This window comes from Necator americanus, chromosome X (assembly GCF_031761385.1).
Source record: "Necator americanus strain Aroian chromosome X, whole genome shotgun sequence".
NCBI lineage: Eukaryota > Metazoa > Nematoda > Chromadorea > Rhabditida > Ancylostomatidae > Necator > Necator americanus.
Genome location: NC_087376.1, coordinates 1,465,280 through 1,487,212, shown reverse-complemented (window position 1 = coordinate 1,487,212; position 21,933 = coordinate 1,465,280). Strand labels below are relative to the sequence as shown.

The 21,933-nt window shown below is 37.0% G+C and overlaps 1 protein-coding gene across 2 annotated transcripts; it reads left to right on the top strand.

Annotated features, from left to right (window-relative positions):
* Window positions 1–78: 78 nt before the first annotated feature.
* RB195_021197 (uncharacterized protein) lies at window positions 79–20,215 on the top strand (the record flags this gene model as incomplete). 2 transcript variants are annotated; one of them, XM_064207812.1, is made up of 44 exons in its annotated part: window positions 79–253; window positions 2,684–2,756; window positions 6,504–6,573; window positions 6,632–6,734; window positions 7,170–7,269; window positions 7,340–7,407; window positions 7,464–7,560; window positions 7,620–7,707; window positions 7,764–7,859; window positions 7,938–8,098; window positions 8,165–8,261; window positions 8,415–8,478; window positions 8,544–8,617; window positions 8,680–8,787; window positions 8,843–8,983; window positions 9,928–10,083; window positions 10,145–10,230; window positions 10,307–10,403; window positions 10,822–10,961; window positions 11,025–11,124; window positions 11,186–11,367; window positions 11,442–11,514; window positions 11,571–11,729; window positions 11,809–11,931; window positions 12,391–12,498; window positions 12,983–13,099; window positions 13,182–13,307; window positions 13,541–13,645; window positions 13,726–13,868; window positions 14,826–14,903; window positions 15,205–15,313; window positions 15,374–15,508; window positions 16,944–17,042; window positions 17,304–17,482; window positions 17,553–17,699; window positions 17,760–17,849; window positions 18,289–18,496; window positions 18,559–18,638; window positions 18,723–18,903; window positions 18,990–19,100; window positions 19,154–19,263; window positions 19,368–19,431; window positions 19,975–20,082; window positions 20,141–20,215. In XM_064207812.1, the coding sequence occupies 44 exons, from the start codon at window positions 79–81 to the stop codon at window positions 20,213–20,215; spliced, it is 5,004 nt and encodes a 1,667-aa protein (XP_064063692.1). The 2 variants fall into 2 exon arrangements, with proteins under 2 accessions (XP_064063692.1, XP_064063693.1); XM_064207811.1 differs by having other exon boundaries at window positions 13,182–13,325.
* Window positions 20,216–21,933: the final 1,718 nt, after the last annotated feature.

The following is a 21,933-nucleotide window of genomic DNA, read 5'->3' as shown; positions in this document are numbered from 1 at the left end:
CCAGCCAGTCGAATCTGCGGTTTTTGGAGAGCAGCTGAGTGCAGATGTCCAGGCGTCTTTGGCGGTTGCCGTCGCTCAATGCATGTGGGAGTCACTGACCGAGCTTTTTCACCATTCCGAGAGATCGCAGTTCATTGTTCACGGTGGACAGCGAACAGCCAAGACTGGCAGCAAAATACCGCACACCTTCATATGGATGCTGCTCCGCCGGATTCTTCAGTTCGTCGAACGATATTGCAGTCGGTCGACCAGGGTGAGGCTCATCTTCGAGTTTCTTGTTTCCGGCTTTGAAGCGTTGGAACCAGGCGACCGCTCAGAAGGGGCTTCAGTGCCGAATACTTCACTTAAGTTTCGATGAGCTTCAGCAACGGGGTGGCCAGATTCGAACTGGTAAAGGAGTACTTGCCGAATATGGGTGGAAGAAATATGAGCCGTTATGAGATGAAATAGGCAAGGAGGAGGGAGCCGGATATGTGATGTGTGTACAAGCGGTAGTGTCTTTATATAATATATTTAAAACGGGAACTTCCAGAACATCTAAAAAATCGACGCTACTGTGGAATTTTCGGCAGATACTTCCCGAACACCCTAAAAAGTATCCGATCGGAAGAAACTTCTCAATTCCTCAAGCAAACTCCTAGCGAGTTCTATTCGGAACCTTTTACGTGCTAATACCTCTCCAAATGCGAAAAAATCCTGAAATTTGGCTGGAAATAATTTGATAAATCCCCGATAAGTGAGGATTACTGTGGATGCTGATAGTGCTTAGATAGTACAACTGTGTGAGCTACAGTACCATTACCATTACCAGCTACAGTACCGTATCGTTTACGCCGCGTATGAAGTTATTCAGATTTCGTGAGAAGGAACGTGAAAGCTTAACTAATGGCACCAGAATAGGCACTAATGGCTGATTTTGCTCTCTGTGCACGGGTTTGGGGCTAAACTACGCCGGCCACATGGTCCCAGATAAGGTCCCACCCATTTTCAGTTGCACCCTAGTAATTTGCTTATTTTAAATCATTTTATTTTTTGGTTATTTAATTTAATTATTTTGAACAACGGCATATACCTGTATGTGTTTAGGTCGACACCGTTCGCTTACACTAACTTTCTGTTAAAAACGTTGTTTTTTAGCCGAAAGACTCTGTGTTTGATGTTAATTTTATAAATGAACTACTCAATTTTGATCTTCTTTGTAAAATTTGTTAGGAAAAAATTGCAATCGATCCACGTTAATTTTTATGATGAACACGTCCTCAAAGAAGAAACTAAATTTGGGAAAAGAGTTGAATGAAAATTCTCTGGGCATTCTGGATAGAGCATGAATTCCAATTTTTTCTGTCAGAACTGTTTGTCACCTATTTGTTAACTAACTGTCTCCAGAGATTGTTTGTCATTCTTCCGAAATTAATTCATAACCATTATCCTGTCTAAATATTGTTGTCAAAATATATTTTAGTATTTATTGATTCGAAAACAAGTAGTAGTCAGTTTTTTTTTGAGCAAAATGACTTGAGGAAAAAAAGGAAAAAGGAAAAAGAAAGAAAGAAAGTAATTGTTCGAAAGTGTTTCCTTTTGTATTCTCTTTTCTCGAGGGACTTCCAGAATATCCTTGTTGCAATCGAATCACTTTGTTGCTTCGCTTTACTGCACTTTATTGATTCTGAAATCATCACTTTAAGTGGAGGCGATCGCGTGCGAACTCTTTTTTTTAACTGCTGATGTGAGGTTGTCCTCTGAGTCCTAAATGGCAGCCATTCCTCTTATTTCCTGTCTTATGTACGTGTTGAAACTGCGATAAGATATATTTCACTGGGATTCGACAGGTTTTCAACTTTTATTTTATTATTATTTTATAATTATTATTATTTATATATATTTTATTTTTATATATTTATATTTATATTTATATTTCATTATTATTATTATTATTTTATTTTTTTATTCAATTATTTTTCATTGCGATATTTGTCATATATTATATATTTATTATTATTTTATTTATATATATTTATTAATTTATTATATTATATTATATATTTATTCGCTATTTTTATTTCAGAAAATGGAACAAATATTAATTTCCGTGTGAAAGATTTTTCTTCTGAGGTTTTTGAGTATTCGCACAAATTTTTCATTTCAAATCTTCAAGTACACTCGGATCTTCATTCACGTGTATTTGAATTTATTGGAAAAAGTTCCTCTTTCTTTTCTAAATGAGGATTTTGTCGATCCTGGTGCATCGGTGCTCTGCCTTCTTTTCAATTTTTTCCATGTAGACTGGAGCCACGTAGTATGTAGGTGGAAGGTTACTTTAAAATTGGAATATTTCTTTTAAAAAAAGTGCGAAGCTGCAATTGTTAAAGTATCATATATCATTATGTTTTTATATTATTATTATATTAATGTCATTATAGAACAGCGGAAAATTCATGGAATGAGAAATATTACTATATTATCAATACGACACTTCTTCTACATTTTTTCTCTTAGGAACCAACTTTCTTAATAATTTTCCTTCTCATCTTTCTTCCTCGTTTGAGGTCAGCTCAGCTTTTTTCCTGAATAATCTGGCTGCGTTTTATTTTTTATTAAATGCTGCGTGTTTCTGTCTGTTTCTAGTAGAGAATGTAATTATATGCAATTATATTATGTTTTATTGTTGTTCTTTGTTTTATAGATCGTGGATTTCATATGTCCTCAGAGCCACGAACCACGCAAGATGATCCTGCAGCTGGACCCTCTACGTCAAGGTACAATATCGACAGTTTTTTTCTTTTGCCGCTTTGAAAGTACATACATCCTTGTCGACACATTTCTGAAACCACCTGTGTACCACCTGTGTGTGGCTATTACTAACAGGTGTGAAATAAGTGACTATAGCGATTGCTATACTTAAACTGTGTTCATTTGTGCATTGGAATGTATCCAGGAACGTCCCCGGAAGTCCTTGGATTATAAAGGTCCTCTCTAAACATGGGACTATGTATTCTATTCTATTTTTGGAAGAAAAAAGGCTTTTGAATTTTTTGTTCGGTTCACTGATTCAAAATTTCCAACATTTCGCTTAATCCTTAAGTTTCTATTACATGTTAAGAGAAAAGAACCTGATCGCTTAATTATTAATATTTTTATTCACAATTTTTATATAATTTTTATAATTTTTAGGATGATACTGAAAATTAGAAATTGAATGAACTAAAACGGCCTATAACGTGGTAGCATATTTGCAGTTTTTATAAATGCATCGTTTCCTGGTACTGTTCCAGAATTTCAGAATTTAGGAAGAAAAGCAGGCTGTAGATGCTCTTAGCAGAGCACGGCTCGAAAACCGAGGTCCAAATCGCAGAGTTACTTTTGGTTGCATCCGTATCTTATCCATAATTATTTTGTTTTAAACTTATTGCAAATGACTTTTTACAATTTTTCACCTTCTTACCTCAGCTCTTTTTATGTATCTCCCGAAAAAAGAGGTTATAAAATTTTTTTTAAAATAGTTTCTAGACAGCAAAGACTCGTTTGGATTTCATCTTTGTAACTTAGCAGTAATTTGGTTCGTTGTTTAAATTTTGAGCAAAATAATGAACACATATTTTAGAGGTATTTAGAACTCATTTGCAGGTACAATACTCTGCATGAACATTGAAAAACCGACGGTGAGTGACGGTGCGGCACCGTCGGCTACCGTCGCCCGTTCAGTACTTCCACAGAAGTGAAGATTTCTTTAAAATCTTTACACAGATGGATTCGACTCGTTGAGATCTATTCAAATATGTATACCATGTAGAACGAATCTATTAAACATGCGGAATAATGCTTGAAAACACCAAAATCATACCTATTTTAACCATTTAGGGGCAATTACAACAGTTTTCGAGGAGGAAATTTATTTTTAGGTGCTGAACAATGTTATGTTCTGTTATTTCTAGAAAGAAGAATGAGTTCCTACCAAATTAAATCATTTGTTCGAATTATTTCTATAATATTAGTCAGAGCTTCGAAAACGGTTTTTTGGGCTTTTGCTGAATTCCAACAACTTTAATACGAGAAATAAATGATAAAAAGTGAATACGTCCCCAGAATAGTGCTTAGAACAACTTATATTTTGACAAGAGGTGAGTTTTTTTCGTCTGCTGGTATCAGAAGGTGGGATATAATCCTTCAAAGTTCACAGGTTGCCAATCACAGCAGGAAAAAAATAGTTTGTTGTCAACTTTGAGCATTTATTAATCCTCAAAGAGCTAGGTAGCACAACTTCACCAGGTTTATTTTTGTAGCAGATAAAATATACTACTGTATTTTACTTTAAGAAACTCCGTATATGCGCTTATCTTTTATGCTAGAAGCATCAAAGTAGGTAAGTTCCAGTTTTTTCGCGTAGTGCATGATCTCGTTGTGATTTCCTGGCGTTTTGTTTGGCTATTGAAACCGTGATAACTAGAATCTTTTTCAACTTTTGATTTTACACCAATATCTGAGTTTTCACGGTGTTACACCATGTTTGACTTTTTACTGATTTCCTAGAGCTCGGTCTTTTCTCGCACCTTTGCGAAGGCATAGCGCCTCCCAATCGGGTTACGCATGTCGAACAGTGCAGGACTATGGGGGCGCCATTGCCATACACATGGTGTCACAAGTTCATAGAACGATCACAGCTTGACAATAATGACGTTTATTAAATATAACCTTAGTAATTAAATATCATCATTAAACACCAGAACACTGAAATCACTATTCGAGATTGTCCGTTTCAAAATCACTTTCCGTTTGACGCCCTTCTAGGATATTTCCTCCATTGCGCTTGATAACTCTTCGCAAACGTCTCTTAATGCAAATCGCAATTTCAAGAATGGAATATCCAGCTATTGAACTGGCCTGCTGAGTCCCCAGATTTGAATCCTATTGAATTAGTATGGGGTAACATGAAGAGTTATATTAGGTAATTGGCATTATTTTATTATTTTACAAAGATTTTATCTACCAAATTCCATTTAATTTTATCTGATTTTGCTAACTTCCAAATGAGGTGTTATTCTTTGTCTTTGGAATTTAGACGTCGCGGCGTTCGTACAATAAGCGAATTGAAATCTTCTATCCTTGCATATTGGGAAAAATTAACGTCGGAGACTTGTGAAAAATACGCAGCTGGCATTAAGAGACGTTTGCGAAGAGACTCTTCATGTTACCCCATACTAATTCAATAGGATTCAAATCTGGGGACTCAGCAGGCCAGTTCAATAGCTGGATATTCCATTCTTGAAATTGCGATTTGCATTAAGAGACGTTTGCGAAGAGTTATCAAGCGCAATGGAGGAAATATCCTAGAAGGGCGTCAAACGGAAAGTGATTTTGAAACGGACAATCTCGAATAGTGATTTCAGTGTTCTGGTGTTTAATGATGATATTTAATTACTAAGGTTATATTTAATAAACGTCATTATTGTCAAGCTGTGATCGTTCTATGAACTTGTGACACCATGTGTATGGCAATGGCGCCCCCATAGTCCTGCACTGTTCGACATGCGTAACCCGATTGGGAGGCGCTATGCCTTCGCAAAGGTGCGAGAAAAGACCGAGCTCTAGGAAATCAGTAAAAAGTCAAACATGGTGTAACACCGTGAAAACTCAGATATTGGTGTAAAATCAAAAGTTGAAAAAGATTCTAGTTATCACGGTTTCAATAGCCAAACAAAACGCCAGGAAATCACAACGAGATCATGCACTACGCGAAAAAACTGGAACTTACCTACTTTGATGCTTCTAGCATAAAAGATAAGCGCATATACGGAGTTTCTTAAAGTAAAATACAGTAGTATATTTTATCTGCTACAAAAATAAACCTGGTGAAGTTGTGCTACCTAGCTCTTTGAGGATTAATAAATGCTCAAAGTTGACAACAAACTATTTTTTTCCTGCTGTGATTGGCAACCTGTGAACTTTGAAGGATTATATCCCACCTTCTGATACCAGCAGACGAAAAAAACTCACCTCTTGTCAAAATATAAGTTGTTCTAAGCACTATTCTGGGGACGTATTCACTTTTTATCATTTATTTCTCGTATTAAAGTTGTTGGAATTCAGCAAAAGCCCAAAAAACCGTTTTCGAAGCTCTGACTAATATTATAGAAATAATTCGAACAAATGATTTAATTTGGTAGGAACTCATTCTTCTTTCTAGAAATAACAGAACATAACATTGTTCAGCACCTAAAAATAAATTTCCTCCTCGAAAACTGTTGTAATTGCCCCTAAATGGTTAAAATAGGTATGATTTTGGTGTTTTCAAGCATTATTCCGCATGTTTAATAGATTCGTTCTACATGGTATACATATTTGAATAGATCTCAACGAGTCGAATCCATCTGTGTAAAGATTTTAAAGAAATCTTCACTTCTGTGGAAGTACTGAACGGGCGACGGTAGCCGACGGTGCCGCACCGTCACTCACCGTCGGTTTTTCAATGTTCATGCAGAGTATTGTAGTTACAGATTTCTTTGCAGAAGCGAAAATCAGGAACCGATAAAAGGTATCCTAAAACGACCCTCAATTAAAGCGGAGAGCAAAGATCAGGTACGGAGTCGTTCAGTGAGAATGAAACATGGGAATAATTAAACTTTTTCCTTTGCAGGTAGTTCCAACAATCACTCATCGACCATCTCCTGATCGTTTTCCAGACAAACCCAGTACACGTATCCCGAAATTATCGGTTACTTGGTGGGAAAAGAATGCAGGTATAATTTCGTAGAGTAATTAATTCTTGGGCATCAAACTCATTGAAGGCAAGGCTAAATTTAGATTATAATTTGATTAAATCCTTCTTTTATGAGTATTTTGTTAATTTGTTATATCAAATAACTCCTCCTGGTACTGTCTAGTACTATAGGAATTTAATTTTCTTTACACAATATTGTTGTGAACGATACCTCATTAAATTATCTTTGATCCGAGAGTTTTACTTCTTTTTATAAATTATTGATGATGTCAACGTTTTTTTAGCTGACTATTTAAGTTTTGATTCAGGTTGGTTTAAATTAGCTAGTAGAAGTTGTGGATTCCTCGATTTTTGTAACATTGATCTAGGATTTAGTGCTACGTATGTAGTTAGCGAAATCCTGCTTAGCAAAGTTGAGATGAAGTTACTGTAAAAAAAGAACTTTTGTGTTTAGTGGCAATATTCGGTGATACCAGCGATGAGAACAATACGGATTCTGAGCAGTTATTCAAGGATCTTGGTAACGGTGCCAGCTCTGAACAGACAGATGAAAGGTGCTCTGAATTTCTTAATTAAAATTAAAAATTACGGTACTAGTTCGTTAATTGTATGAAAATCCCTCAGACAAACGGCTATTCTCGATTCTGAAGATGATTCGGAGGAGGTTTTGTTGGAATCACAGGATCTTTTTGGTGTGTTTACGGTAATTGTGTGAATACTGTAGAAAAACGACCATCTTACATCTTAGAAGATGAACCACGTGATGAGACTATGAGTGTGGCGAGTTCTACCGGATCTGCTTCGACGACTGTGGTAGGACGATGGTGGACAGGAAAGGATACGAGGTTAGAAATATTCACTTGAATCACAAGGATGTTCCCGAAGCGTCACGGCTCATCTACAGATTTGTACCACATTGCCATCGACGAGGATGTAATCATAATCACGGTGATTTGGGTGAATATCTAACGCCTACACAACGAAGGAATAGGGTAAATATTCCCTGGATTTTTACTGTTGATCTGGAGAAATTGTTATCTTTTCTTAGGAAGTGAATGATCTCAAAAATGAATTAAAAACGGCGTTGAAAGAAAGAGACGAGAAGGAACGTCATCTTGAAGAGCTCCGTGAGCGTATTAAAGAGGTATGTGGTCAGGAGGAACGGAGGAGTCACTACTGTGGAGGTCACTATGGTCTATTTTTAAGGTTTTTTATTTTTAAGGTGGAGGTACTGAACGTGAAGCAGGCATCTCTATCCGATAGTCATCGAATGATGATGAGGGAACGTGAAGCGGCTGAAACTCATGAACGTGAGAAGAAACAGATGGAAAGAAGACATGCGGTCAGAGTGAACCAGCTGGTCCAGGAAACACTTTCGGCCAGGTGAGCTGATGAACCTCGGAGAAGTATTATTTCACATTAATTTTTCCGAAGAAGAAGAATTTTCAGGGATGAAATTATTCGACTCACTTCTCGAGTGAAGGATCTTGAATCTGTCCTTAACGTCTCACGTACAGACTCCGAAACGATGACCGATCCTGTTCAGGTGGCGATTTATGTCCAATTATTTGGTTTTTTTTTCGGATAGAAATCAGAAAAAGGAAAAGAAAAAAAAAAGAAAAAGAAAAAGAAAAAGTAGAAAAAGTTCAGGATTCAGATGTGTATCAGAAAAATTCTAACCTATTCAACAATGTTTCAGTATGCTCATCCTGCATCACAAAGTCCGATCACATTCGACCCTGTCGATCCTAATCAAGGAACAGGTTTGGTTACTGTCTGCACACAGATTACTTTTTTTTTAAATTTCACGTTAATGTTGTAATATCAGCACTTCGATCGCCTCCACCAACAACAATTTCACCATCAATGCCGATGTCACCAGTGCATAGTCTTCCTGAGCAGGTATGGATACTTCCTTCTCTGTTTCTTCAATTTATATTTGTTAAAAAACATCACCTTTTCAGATGACCATGTCATCACCGGTCTTAACTTCACCTCAGTGCTTACCTGTCGAATCGAAACTCACCGGTCAACCGATGTACCTCAGTCAAGAGGCACTAAATCATATTCAGGTGGATTGGGAGTTTTATTGCGAGTTCGTCTTAGAGTATGATTTTCCGGATATAGGCTTGTCAAAATGAAGCGTTCATCTGGAGAACGAAAGCCGCTCAATTGGAGATCGTCGTCAAGGATCAGCTATCGAAAGCGAATCGTATTGAGGAAGCGCTTCGTGCGGAATTGTTCGCCGTTCGGGCTGGTAAGACGCAGGTAACTGTATTATTCTCCTGCTTTTTGTGTGGATTCCACTTGAATTACAATAGAAATAAATAAAGAAATACGAGAAATCAGCGGAACTCATGTTGTACTTTGTCATGGAGGAAAAAACCATTTTCACCTCAGCACGGACCTAACCCACTATTCTAAATCAAATAAATCTCTCAACAACCACACAGTAATTTAGAGTTGAGAGATAGAGGAAACGGAAATTCCTCCATGATAGCATGGATTTGCAAAGTGCATCTTCGACAGGAAATAACATGGAAAAGCACGGGAAATCTAATGCTCGTTGTGAAGGGTTTTTAATCGAAACATTGGATCCCGAACATATGTTGCCGGAGAAATTCCTAGGTTTAGTATCGATTAGTGACTACAGGACTCAACTTTATAGTGCCAACATTCAAGAAGATCGAACTGGGAACTTACTCAGAGATTACTGATTATTTCCGGATAGAGAGGTGTATTAAATATTTCATAGTTGGGTCGAAATTTACTTCTTTCCATCAGATGATGACCTATTTGAATCTGAAAACGTTTCATGGTAATCTTCCAATCTCTCATCGTTTGCCAGAAAAAGTTTTCTTCTGGATGTTTCAAATATGTTGAGAAATTTATTAGTAACTTCTATTAATGTCTAAAAACTCATATTCTTCCACAGGTACTCATCCGTAATCCATATTTATTCTATAATTCCTCCTCAACGCTCCTGTAGATAAATAAGAAGATCTACTCGTGATGGTTCAGTATTACTGTACAGGAAGTTCAATCCACAAACAGAATCCAAGCTTCTGGCTCTCAGATAGGCTAGGAATTGAGCACTTTCAGTAGAATGATGTTGTTGAACTGTTTCTTACATTCTAACACAGTAATTTTTATAAATTTTAAATTCCGGTGAATTTAGGTGCTGCGCAACTTAATTTAGATCGATTTTTTAGGATTCGGATGTGCAAAAAACATCAACGGCTACTGGTGAAGATGTCGCTACCGGAACTCCAACAAGAATTTCTCCAGTTCCATTTGAGTGCACTATGCCTTCATGTGTTGAACGGAAGAAAGATCTGATCCAGGAAAACAACCGCTTGCTTGAACAGGTGTGAATCCGAACTCGTGACTCAAATGCGAATGCTAGGAGTAATTTTTTTTTAAATCTAGATAGAAGAGGTGAACATGAGGATTCGTGAGTTAGAGGATGATGTCGGTGCGTTACGTCACGAATTGGATAGCCTAGAAGATCATCGGTATCTTTATATCTTCTGGATCTTCTGGATTTTTATTTTCTGTTCAGGAACAGATTTATATATCCTTACGTTATAGCGATCGCCTCAAGCAACAGCTGGACCTGGCCGTGCAAGAACGCGATTCAAAAATTGCCGAAGTTGCTGCCTGCAATATAGTCATTGCACGACATCAGGTGAAGGTTTTCTGGAGCAAGAGCTTTTTATGGAAGCTTTAGTGTTGAACTTTGTTCTCCTCACGATTTACAACGAAATATAACTCTCAATAAATTATCCTTGGAATTTTTCATGTGATTGAATCACTACACTAGTACAAAGTTGTAGGTTGCTCATTAACCAATCATATCGTTTGTGAGACACTCCCTACGGATGACGTGATTGGTCGAAATCGACCAATCGATTGTAGCTGTGTTCATATATGTGCATTAAGTTATAGGGAAGAAAACAAGTGAACAATTTGTGACAGTGAAAGGAAGTTTGGTAAAGAGTTTCCAGAAGTCTAGTTTTTGAGGATTTTGGAATCCTAGAATTAGAATTTGAGCGAATAAATTCAAAATTATCCTGAAAATTCCTAGAAAATGTTATTATTTCAAGGCCGAGAAGGAAACGATGCAAAAAGCGATTGCGTATATGGAAGAGCGTATGCAAGTCTATCAAAACACCTTAATGGCGCATGATCTTGTCGTAAGCGATGAGAATAGCAGTGATTGGCGTAAAGGATTTGTGGATCCGAGGTGAGCTTCCTTCGTTTTTTTTTTCTTTTCGGGAAAAACATAATTGAAAGATCCCTTTCTCAGGTACAATGTTATGTTTTCTAAACGAGTTCAAACAACGTTGACCGCCGAGACTTTATCAAAGCATGAGGACGAGTTTGCGTTCACAAAAAGAAAACTTACGGTTTGGATTGAAATTCCTTCATATTAGGAGGTCTTCTAGCACTTTACTGGATATATTCCAGGAATTACATAATGAATTCGCATCGAATCGTACGGATCTTCATGAACGTTTCGAAGAAATCGAGAAGATTCTGCTCACCAAAACTCAACTTGTCGACACATTATCCAAACAACTTGAGGACACACGTCGTGATCAACGTCAAGAAATCGATTCACATCAAAAAGAAAGGGAATCCTACAAGAAGTGAGATAAGCTGCCTTGACGTTTCTGGATGTTTCTATCCGAAATCTATTTGAATTCCACTAGCTTCTCTTCAGGAAACTGGAGGAACTCTCAGCGACTGCTGAGAAGTTGCCGGTGCTGGAAAGCCGAATAGAGCAGCTACAAAAGGTTGGTGACCCTGCTAGCTCTTTTTAGATCGATAATTGATTTTCGACAAATTTCAGGAAAAGAGTGAGTTCGATATACGTTATACAGCGCAACGTGAAGAGTTGGAACGTACACTCGAGGAAGCATTGTCGGAAGCGCTGGCCAAATACAAGGAACAGACCGATTACTGGAAAGGTAAACAGGCAGCGCTGGAGCAGAATCTTGAAAGGGCAAAGGTTAGTTTTCCTGTACTTCTTTCCATGGATTTTTCCGTCTTTCTACACTTATCGGGAAGAAATTGGAGAGTGAGTTTAGGCGGAAATCGCTCAACATTTAAAAGAGAAGGAGGATATGAAGATCAAAGCAAAATTGGATCGTGCTGATCTCGAATGTCGCCTAACAAGTAGCATTGATCATGTGGCTCAATTGAACAATCAAGTACGTATTCACACCTATTCTCTGGATTCCGATCTCTGGATTTATTACGCGAATCGATGCGTGCTAATTGTCAGTGCACATGTAATTGCCTGGGGCGGTAAGCGCGCCTCTGACGTAAAGGAGTTAAGCTGACGATAAGCTGACCACCTGGAGTTGAAAAATAGTGTTGAAATTACACTAAAATTCTTTTTAAAAATATTTTCGAATTTTTTCGGACGTGAAGTAGACTCAGGATGTTCCATCTTCACTGCACTTGTGGAGGATTGGTAGAGAAACGTTGTCATAATACTAGTAAAAAAATTTACAATTTAAATTTGCAGAGAAATAATTACAAAATTCATTCATACAAATTCAATTCACTTACTCGTTTTCGAACTCTGGTGTTAATCGAACTAAATGTTTTTAGATTATCTGTTTTTTTTTATAATCTGATTAAATACGGAATATTTTTGAATTCAGATCAACAAAAGTCGTCGAGATGTGGAATGTGAGGCTCGTCCTCGACAAGTCAGCAAATATGTCGCATGTAGACCAAACTCCAGAAGCAAATCGACAATAATCGCAAAGGTAGGAGTAGTTCTCTGGAGGAGTCGGTGGGATTCAGGAGTTATTTCGGATATTTTATTTCGGATATCTATTTGGATAGTCTTTTCTTGTCTAATTTTCTTATCTTAATTTTATCATATTTTCTATTTCTATTATCTTAGCTATTATTTATCCTACTTTATTACTCTATTATCTATTTTCGGAGAGATTTTTGGATATTATTTAATTTTCGGATATCTTTCTTAATATCTTGAAGAATACAAAAAATCTTGAAATAGTATCTTGATAATAATTTTTGGTTAGTATCTTTCTGTAGCTTATAAATAATAAATACATAAATAAATAAATTATAAATAATAATAAAAGCCAATAATAAAATATAATAAAATTATTGTTACTCTCTCGTCCTTGTTTCCTCTCTTTCCCCTTCCGCTTTTCACTGTCCTTCCGCCTTTCTTTATTTTTCCCTTTTTCGTTCTTCATTCATTCTTTTATTTTATTTTAGGGTGATTTATTTGATGAAAACGAAGAACGTCTCAAGTTATGCCAAGGTGAACTGACAACAACTCGTCGACAAGTACACGTATTACAGCAGAAGTTGATCAGTACGATGCAAGAAAAGGTTTTTTCAAATTTTATCATTTTTTTTTTCGAAAATTTGAATCAAGTCTGTTAGTTGAACCTCCTGTGAACTTTTATTTTAGGCCGACAAACGAGTTCAAGTACGTCGTCGCATCGCTTGTGTTGTTGATCGTGAACCCGAACCACAAAAAGTGGATCTGGAAAAACTAGAAGCACTCCAGACAAAGAATGCAGAACTACGTGAACAGGTGACCAGCGAGTTGCATGTCAGTTTTTTTTTCTCTACCTTTCGCTAATTACTTTATCCTAACTCTTTTCCTTTTTAATGTAATGTTGTGATGCATGATCACTTCTTTTTTTTTAGTGTAAATCGCTTTTTTTGTGTTGTGACGTCATTACATCCTTATTGGATTCTTGCATTGTTATTTATTTATTTATTGTGTTGTTTTATTGTTGTTATACAGTTGTTTTTTTGTATTAGTTGACATCTGCTGAGGAGGAGAAGGCGACATTGGTACGAAGTGAACGTGAACGAATTCGACATCTTGTGAACGAGTTTGAAAATGTCCGGCGTGAACTAGATCAAGTCCGTGCATTGAGAAATTCTAAATTGAATAATAATGTCAATAAATGCATTTTTTGTAGTGGATATGTGTACCGTTTCAGGAAATGAATCGATACGAGTCTGAAAAAACGTGGTTGAAATCTCGTATACGTAATCTTGAAACGGATAATGAGGAACTTCAACGTACAATTGAGGCTCAAGCTGCTGGTGGTGCAAGCACATCAAGGGATCCTCCTCCAATACGGTAGTCTTTCATCTATTTTCCATTTTTCTTCGTAAATAGCATTCTGGAAAGCTTAATCCCTGGTCATATCACGATTTTCCAACGATTCCTTCCTCTTCTTAGGATATCAACAATTTAGGATTTTTGAGGGAATAGCGCTAGATGATCATCTGAAATAGTTGAAAATGAAATTGAAATTTGTTAGAATCAGATTATTTTATTATGAAATAATTACATTCTTTTAGCTTATGAATCCTCTTTTTTTGTTCCTTTCAGCTTGTGAACGTTCTGAATAAAAGATAGAAAATAAATAAGAATAATAGAAAATAAAGAACAAAGAAAAAGAAGTGCCAAAAGAATGTCGAATAAAACATGGCAAAATATGTATCGTAATTTTATGGATTTTAAAAAGGTGTGCTGCACGAGTTTTTCTTGGACGGCGATGCTGTACAAAATAGATATGGAAAGGAAATTTTAGCTGTGCTACGGACCAATTATTGTTACTCTCTCGTCCTTGTTTCCTCTCTTTCCCCTTCCTTTCCTTTTTGTTTTTCCCTTTTTGGTTCTTCGTCCATTCTTTGTCCGATCTTTCCTTGTTGTTTCTTTCTTCTCTCTATCACCATTCATCCCTCCTATTTTCTATCATTCTTTGGTCCTTCTTCTCCAGGAGATGTAGGATTGGAGTATGCTCCCAATGGATTTCTTCCCACAATTTATCTTCAATATTTTTCTGTGACAACTGCCTCGTGAAGCCTCTGCGTGTGGACTGCGGTTCCGCAAAATGGTCAAGGATTTACAAATTAGTTTGGAATCCTGGAATGTTAGATTTATTGCGAATTTAAAGATTAAAAGAACCGTATCCAGCAGATTCAAGAAGGATCCGAAAGACTACGGTTCTTTTTTACATTTCCCTGTATCTCTGGATGTTTTCCAGCTCCATATTGTTCTTGTAGCCTGCTCAGCTCTTGTATATTTCAGGAAGACGTTATCTGAATCAGAGATCGGCACTGATGATGAGTCCTCTCGTCTGCGAACTGAGAATGTCCGCCTGAAAAGGTTATTCTTTTCACTTACAACCCCTTGGGGAAAGCTGAATTCCAGCGGAAAGTGTTTTTTTTTTGTCAGGATATGGTTTTAACGCGAATAACCATTGAAGAATAACTGGTATAATGCATGTTGTTTTATTTGTTGTACACAAATAGAATAAATGACGTATGATGTGGGGAATATTTGGTTCGTACCGGCTAGAGATGATTGCTGAATAATTATTTTTTGTTGAGCTCATGGCCCTCATTTGACTAAAACCAGATTATTTTCTTGTCAAACACACATTATTCTTCACTATCCACATTTTTAGGGAACTGGAGAAAGTTCGCGATTCCTTGCGTAAGACAGCATCCGTGGTTGGACGAGATCGTAGTCAACTTTCTCCAGCATTCGCAACTCTAGCTGATGATCTGAATTTGGTTCGAAAACGTAAAATTCCAAGTTCTAGGAATTTTCCCCGTTTAATACGAGACTTATAGGTCAAGTCGGACCTTGAACAAATCCTCAACACAATGGATAATCGAGGACCAAGTAACGATGAGAATATTCGAGAAGGATCAGGTTCAGCTGCAAGCGGTAAAAGTCCAGTTGAAGATGAAGAGTTGTTGCATTCGGTCAGTGGTTTGCTGAAGAAGAATTTCGAATAAACAAACAAACAGAAGAAACCATAGCTTGTATGGGTCATTGAAACTTTGAAATTTGAAGTTCACACCCGAAAAATTTTTTTTGAAAAATTTTTAACCTGCTCCCGGCTCTTTGCTCTTAACGACACCTGTGGAGAACTGCTTAAGAAGCATTGTCATAAAACGTCTTGTGGAGGTGTGGAGGATTTCGCTCATGAAATTGTTCCATAAATGGACGGATTGTTTGCTGAGCGCACCAAAAACATCAGAATGGTTGAAAAACAGCAAAGAAACCAGAATGAACGAGTTTTGTTGCAGCACTGGTAACTCAGTTATTTTTTTACTCTAATCGACTTTAACAAAAACATCGTTCGGACAAATTTCCGATGTTGAATGCTTCCCGGTAGTATTTGAGGTTCGAAGCTTAATTTCCAAGTATCGCACAGAAAATACGAAATATCCCCTACAAATCGAGGAATCAAAAGGGTTAGAAGCATCGGAACCCTCAGTTTAGTCAAACGAAGCGACTTTTTGCACTCACAAGGATGAACGGAATGAAACGAGCAAGGATTTTATTCCTTTTGCTTATCTAAAGTGCTTTTTTTGTGCAGAATTTATCCAATTCATGGGCTCTCAGTTTATCACTCCTACAAATTTAAAGCATTTTCTCGCTGAGGTCTCTGATGCCCTTGACGTGTTTACTATTATTTCTATTATTATTTTATCATTTATTAATTGTATTATTACTCATTATTATTGGTATTTCTGGTAGGTGTTTTGCGTTTTCGTCAAAATCCTGCAGTGTTGAGTCTCGAACCTCACCTTCCACTGAAAAAAAACCACTTACTACTACTCACTTACTTACTACTTGTCGAAGCGCATAAATCGAATCTAACTGTTTAATGGATTCTCTCATTTCTGCTTTTAATGTCGAATATTCTGCTATGGCACACGTTTATACTTCTCGTTATCTTCCCACCTACGTGCCTTTTCTTCGCCCAGTTGGAGACCAGTTCTCGCATGGCACAAAATAGTTTTATGTGGGTTTTTTTCCTTTTAAATTAAAATGAAATCACCTAAACTTACGCACTTAGTTTACTTACACTTACTTAGTTTCCAAATACAAATTTTGTTACTAATCATCACATGAGAAGTGATGAGTGATTATTTCAGAGTGTAGCAGAATCTATCTGAATCCACGCATTAGTGAGAAGCGGGTTTTTTTTTTCTCTGTACTGTGCATTTGAGAATTCGTCGATTACACTAGATCACTAGTGCGGCATGGTTTTGTAGATCGAACTAACCTTGCCGTGGAGTTACTTATATTTTTCGTGAAGCGTTTCAAGTTCGTCAACAAGCTTTACGCCAACTGAATTGACGCTTTCGAGTGGTGAACGTTTGGAAAACAAATGAAAACAAATTTCAGAATATCCTTGAAACGGTTATGATGGGCTGGGAGACGGACGAGAGGGAAAATTTGACTCGAGACTTATTACGATCACGTCAAGAAAGAAATCTTATGAAGGTTGGAATATCGCCAATAAATTGTCAAATATTTAGGAGTCATGGAAAAAGTAGATTTTTTACGTATAAACTAACTTGGATCTTCTTCGAAGCTGTTCTGTTTTTTTTTCTAATTAAACTAAAAAGAAGAAGGGATTTTGATTGATACTGGAGCACAGGAGTTCATACAACACTTTTTTTTACAATAAGCAAATCTGTTGTCGGATGTTTGAACCATCCAAATGACGAATAGATCCCTCAAGTAATGTTTGAATATTTCCAGACCCGCATCGATCGATTGACCCGTCAACTCAACGAGACCCAAGCAGAACTGGAGGTTTATCGACGAGAAGGCGTAATACCTCGATCCACTTCTGCTCAGCGCAATCCTCATCCTGTAATCCGCAGCCGAAGCGCTACTAACGTTACTTGTGATGTCACAAATGTGCATGAAGTCGAGGAGTGAGTCTAAAGGAACCTCTGCATTACCGTATCTATGCGTATCAGTTTCGGGATTTTCCTCTTCTTTCAGATGGAAAGAAAAATGTGGTACAATGTTCCGAGAACTGAATGCAATGAGAGCCGGTTATCAACGTGCTCAAGATGATCGTCGAGAGTTGAAAATCCAGGTAGCGATGCTTCGCGGAGAGCTGGAAATTGCACGCTGCCAAAATGAAAGGTGCCTCAAGGGAAGGTTTAGAGGTAGAGTTTAGTCAGATCCGAGATTTCCATATTTCAGAGATGCGGATACGTCCGTGGATTCTTCTGTTTACTTTTCTCCTATATCTGCACGAAGTAGGAGCTACCATACTCCTAGTGAATTGCGTCGGTATGTAGACTTAATAATTTATGTATACTTTGTGATTCTAAATTTCTGGGCTTTCTTTCTTCGATTTTTTTCCTCTTCCTTAAAAAAACTTAAAAATAATATTGGATTTATTCGTGATATTATTTTCGAACCAGTATTATTCTGTGTAACCTTTCCCTCCCTCTTAGATCACATTGGAACCCCGCAGTTCTGTTTTAACCATTCCAACGTTTATAATACTAGCTCGATAATATTTGAAATGCTAAATAATACTAAAAAGAACAGTATTTCGAGAAAAGAGCGAAAATCCTTGTTTTGAGGAATTTGAAATTTTATCCAGATGCTTTATCAAAAATTGTAACTCCATTATCACGTACATCAATGAAGCGAACATGAAAAAAATTAGGATCTCTAATAATATTTGGGTGTCCTATCATGCCCTAAATGGATTTTTTTCCAGAGAATACCGTAGCCAAGTGATTGTTCATGAGAATCCACGTCCGTTCGACCGTGGATCTACACGTGAAACAGTTGCATGTCGTGTATCAGCAACCCCACCCACAAAATCAGAGCCGACTAACCAGGATCGTCGTTCTCGCAGCGAACAAGGAAGACGGACCATTTCAGCAAGGATGGATCAGATGGAACGCCGTCGATGCGCTAGAAAGGTGATCCAGAGATGTTTCCCCGTAATTGCTTCTTTATTTAATATCCAAAAAGAAATCCTTAGAATATCCCCTCATCATTGTCATCGTCAATAACATCGGTTGGCGATTGTAATTGGCTCGACAATATTCCACAACAATCAGGGTTAGTTTTTTTTCTTAGTTATTTTTTTTTTGTTCTTCTCAACGGGAAATATGATCTTGGCAGAAATCCTCATTTTTTTCTCAGGAAAACCGTCCCATTGATGTCACAATCGTGGCATGAGCATAGCGAACGCAAATTCGAGGCCGAATTGCATTCCCAAGTGAATCGCCGCGAATCACGTGCGGTATCGTTGCGAGAACGTGTTGGTCAGCTTCTGCGTGAAAATCGATCTCTTCAAACACAATTAGCACTTGCAAATGCGGATGTATGTAATATTTAGATATATTATTTTTTTAAGACATCGTTTTTTTCCATGAACTCTTAAATAAATGCAAAATTTTTATCTTTTAGATAATAAGCGCCAAAAAATGCAAGTTTGACAACGAGCGGCTGAACAGATTAGAAGAAGAAAAGGACGCATTAGGGGCGAAAGTCGAGTTACTCCTCGCAAAAATCGAACACGTGAGGCATAACGTGAGATTTTTAGCACCGTCGAACTCATTTCGCAGTTCTAGGACTCCTCATCAGCTCGTGAGGCACTGGCAGAGGTCGAAGCAAGGTTGGCGGTGAGTCGTAATGAGAACACAATGTATGAGAAGAAAATCCGAGATATGGAGGAGGAAAGGTATGGAAATAATAATTAAAAATAATTTTAGAAAATTTTTGGAAATAATTTTAATTCAGAAATTTTAATATTGTGATACTAGCTGAATTAATGGTGTTTTTCAGGAGAGAAATGTATTTGGTTATGTTCAAAAAGGGTCAGGAAGCGGCAGCTATGGATCTAAAAGAGGTGAGGAAGTTCTCAAAAGAAGAATTTTGGATTAATTCTATATGTATTCTATGTATTCTACGTTAATTATATTTTTGATTCATAATTGTTAAAATGAGAAAAAATGAATGTTGAATAGTAGCAAAATTGGTAATAAAAATAATAATTTCATAATTAATAATTTTAATTTATTTTCATTCATTCATAATTTTCATTATTTCATCCATTTTTTTCGGTTATTTTCATTCATGATTGTTAAAATAGAAAATATATGTTGAATGATAATTAAATTGATAATTAATTAAATTTAAAAAAAATAAAAATCAGATTCTTTTGAATGAAAAATTTTAGGAAATAATAGTGGTACATGAAAAAATGTTAGGTAAAATTTTAATTTTCATTGCTAAAACTGAATGTTAAATTAATTAATTGTTAAAATATTGCTTCTCCTTTGTAAGATGAAAGTGAAAAATTTCATCGAATGTAGCTGTACGTAACACAATGTCATGTTGGTATGGCCGATCGATTTCCATGTTTTCTACACACAAAATAGAAGTTTTTCAGGTTGCTCAAGTCGACCAAATGACGCAGGATCGCGTCGTGCTGCGATTTTTACACGATGCATTCTATTATTACTTATTAAATAAAGGCGATGCTAAGGAACATTTACAGGTTTGTAACATTTTTTGTAGTTAGGTGTTAATGTTTTCCTAAGTGATCGTTCTTCCAGGCTATCATGACGATGCTGGATTTCAGTGTTGAACAAAAGGATGAGGTGGCAAAGAGGAAAGGTCGATCTCATTGATTTCTTGAACTAGTCATCTCCTATCTTGCAATATTTACGGGTCATTTATTTTCTTTAAAATATCATCGAGTCAATTCACAGTGTGAGGTGTCCAGAAATAATACACAACGACCTCATGTCTATGCCTAGGACCAATCATTTCCGTTTTCTACAGCTTTTTTTTACACAAAGCATCTCATCTTAAGTCTTCCTGGTGATATTCACTTATCTCATGTAAGAAAATTCTTTTTTTTTTTATTTCTATCCATTTACTTTCTTGTTAAGCCGGTTATGAAATGTAGAGAATTTACTTATTACATGTATTGTGCTTTTTTTTCTCGGTGAAATTATAAATCTTTTTACGGTCATCACAAAAAATACTTGGTGCCCTGTTTGGGCCATGAGCTGGAAGTATTTGCACGAGATATTTCGAAAAAAGAGAAGAATTCTCTTTTATTAATTCCTTAAGACTATTTTGAAATTTTTAAAATATTCACTGCTATGTTCTTGAGTAGGTGCTTGGTTTCCGTATGGACCGTGTCGAATCCGTACAGAAATCGACGAAAAAATTCCTAGTCGATCCATGGTTGTCAATTCTCAACGATCACTCGGCTTGACCAACACTATTCACTGATTATGGGTGGTCCCTGTTGTGTCGATCCAGGCTAGTTAGATCTGCTATTTTTTCCCATGACGGACTTTTTTCTGTGAAGTTATTTAAAATAATTTTGTGGATTTGAGTCATTGATGAGGTCTGATTCCACAACATTTAATTGCGTGACTGTGGGCATTGCAGGACGCATACCTCAATGTTGATATTGCTGAGAGAAATTTGATGCCTGAGGCATTGATACTATTAATTGAATATTTAATTATCTACGCATCTATGCAACGGTAAGAAACAAGCTGTCATTAGCGCAGGATGTGTCCCTTTCGGGCTTCCTTACTTAATCCCTATGGGGATGCGCCTACGCGTCTCAAAATTAACTCAGAGTTCGTTTGAGGTTTATGAACGCGCGTGCAGCCTTACAATAACTTGCAGAGGTTAGCCGATGTGCCAACTCAGTATTTTTATCCTTCCAGAAAAGTCTGGTACCAATTTATCGACCCCAGAGGGATGAAAGGTTTGGTTTGGACTAGGACGGAATCGAGCCTCCGATCGATTGTAATATCCAATGAAATTGTAATATATGCGAAAAAAAAAACAATGAAAAAGTAGTGCACGATTGGAAGGGACTCGATCTCGTTGCTATTTACGTAATTTAGGTAAAACTAACTAAAAAGTGTTAAGTCAATGTTTTTATCCTCTCAGACAAATTTGGTACCGATTCAATGGAACCAGGGGAACTAAAGGTTTAGTTGTCCTGAAAGCGGTTTTGAACCATTGATAGATCGTGTAGTCACAGCCAAACCTCTTACCAACTGCGCCACACCCATCCCCTTGCAGCACATGGGACTCAAAAATCCCCAGCTTTGAGAATTCTGTCATCGATGTCAAATCGGTCTAGGTTGTGGTGCAGTTGCGTAGACGATTGCTCTCGAATCGACGCTGCAGAATCCTCGCTCACCTCGGCAACTTCGCGCAACAAGCGAAGGTCCCATCGCGACCGCCCACGCAACTGCATCACAAATCAGAACGTTAGTTAGTCATAGCTTTGACTCGACTATAGCCACTAATGCCATGCTAAATTTCCTTATTTATGCACATTTTTGGAACAAAAAAAATCAAATGAATTCAG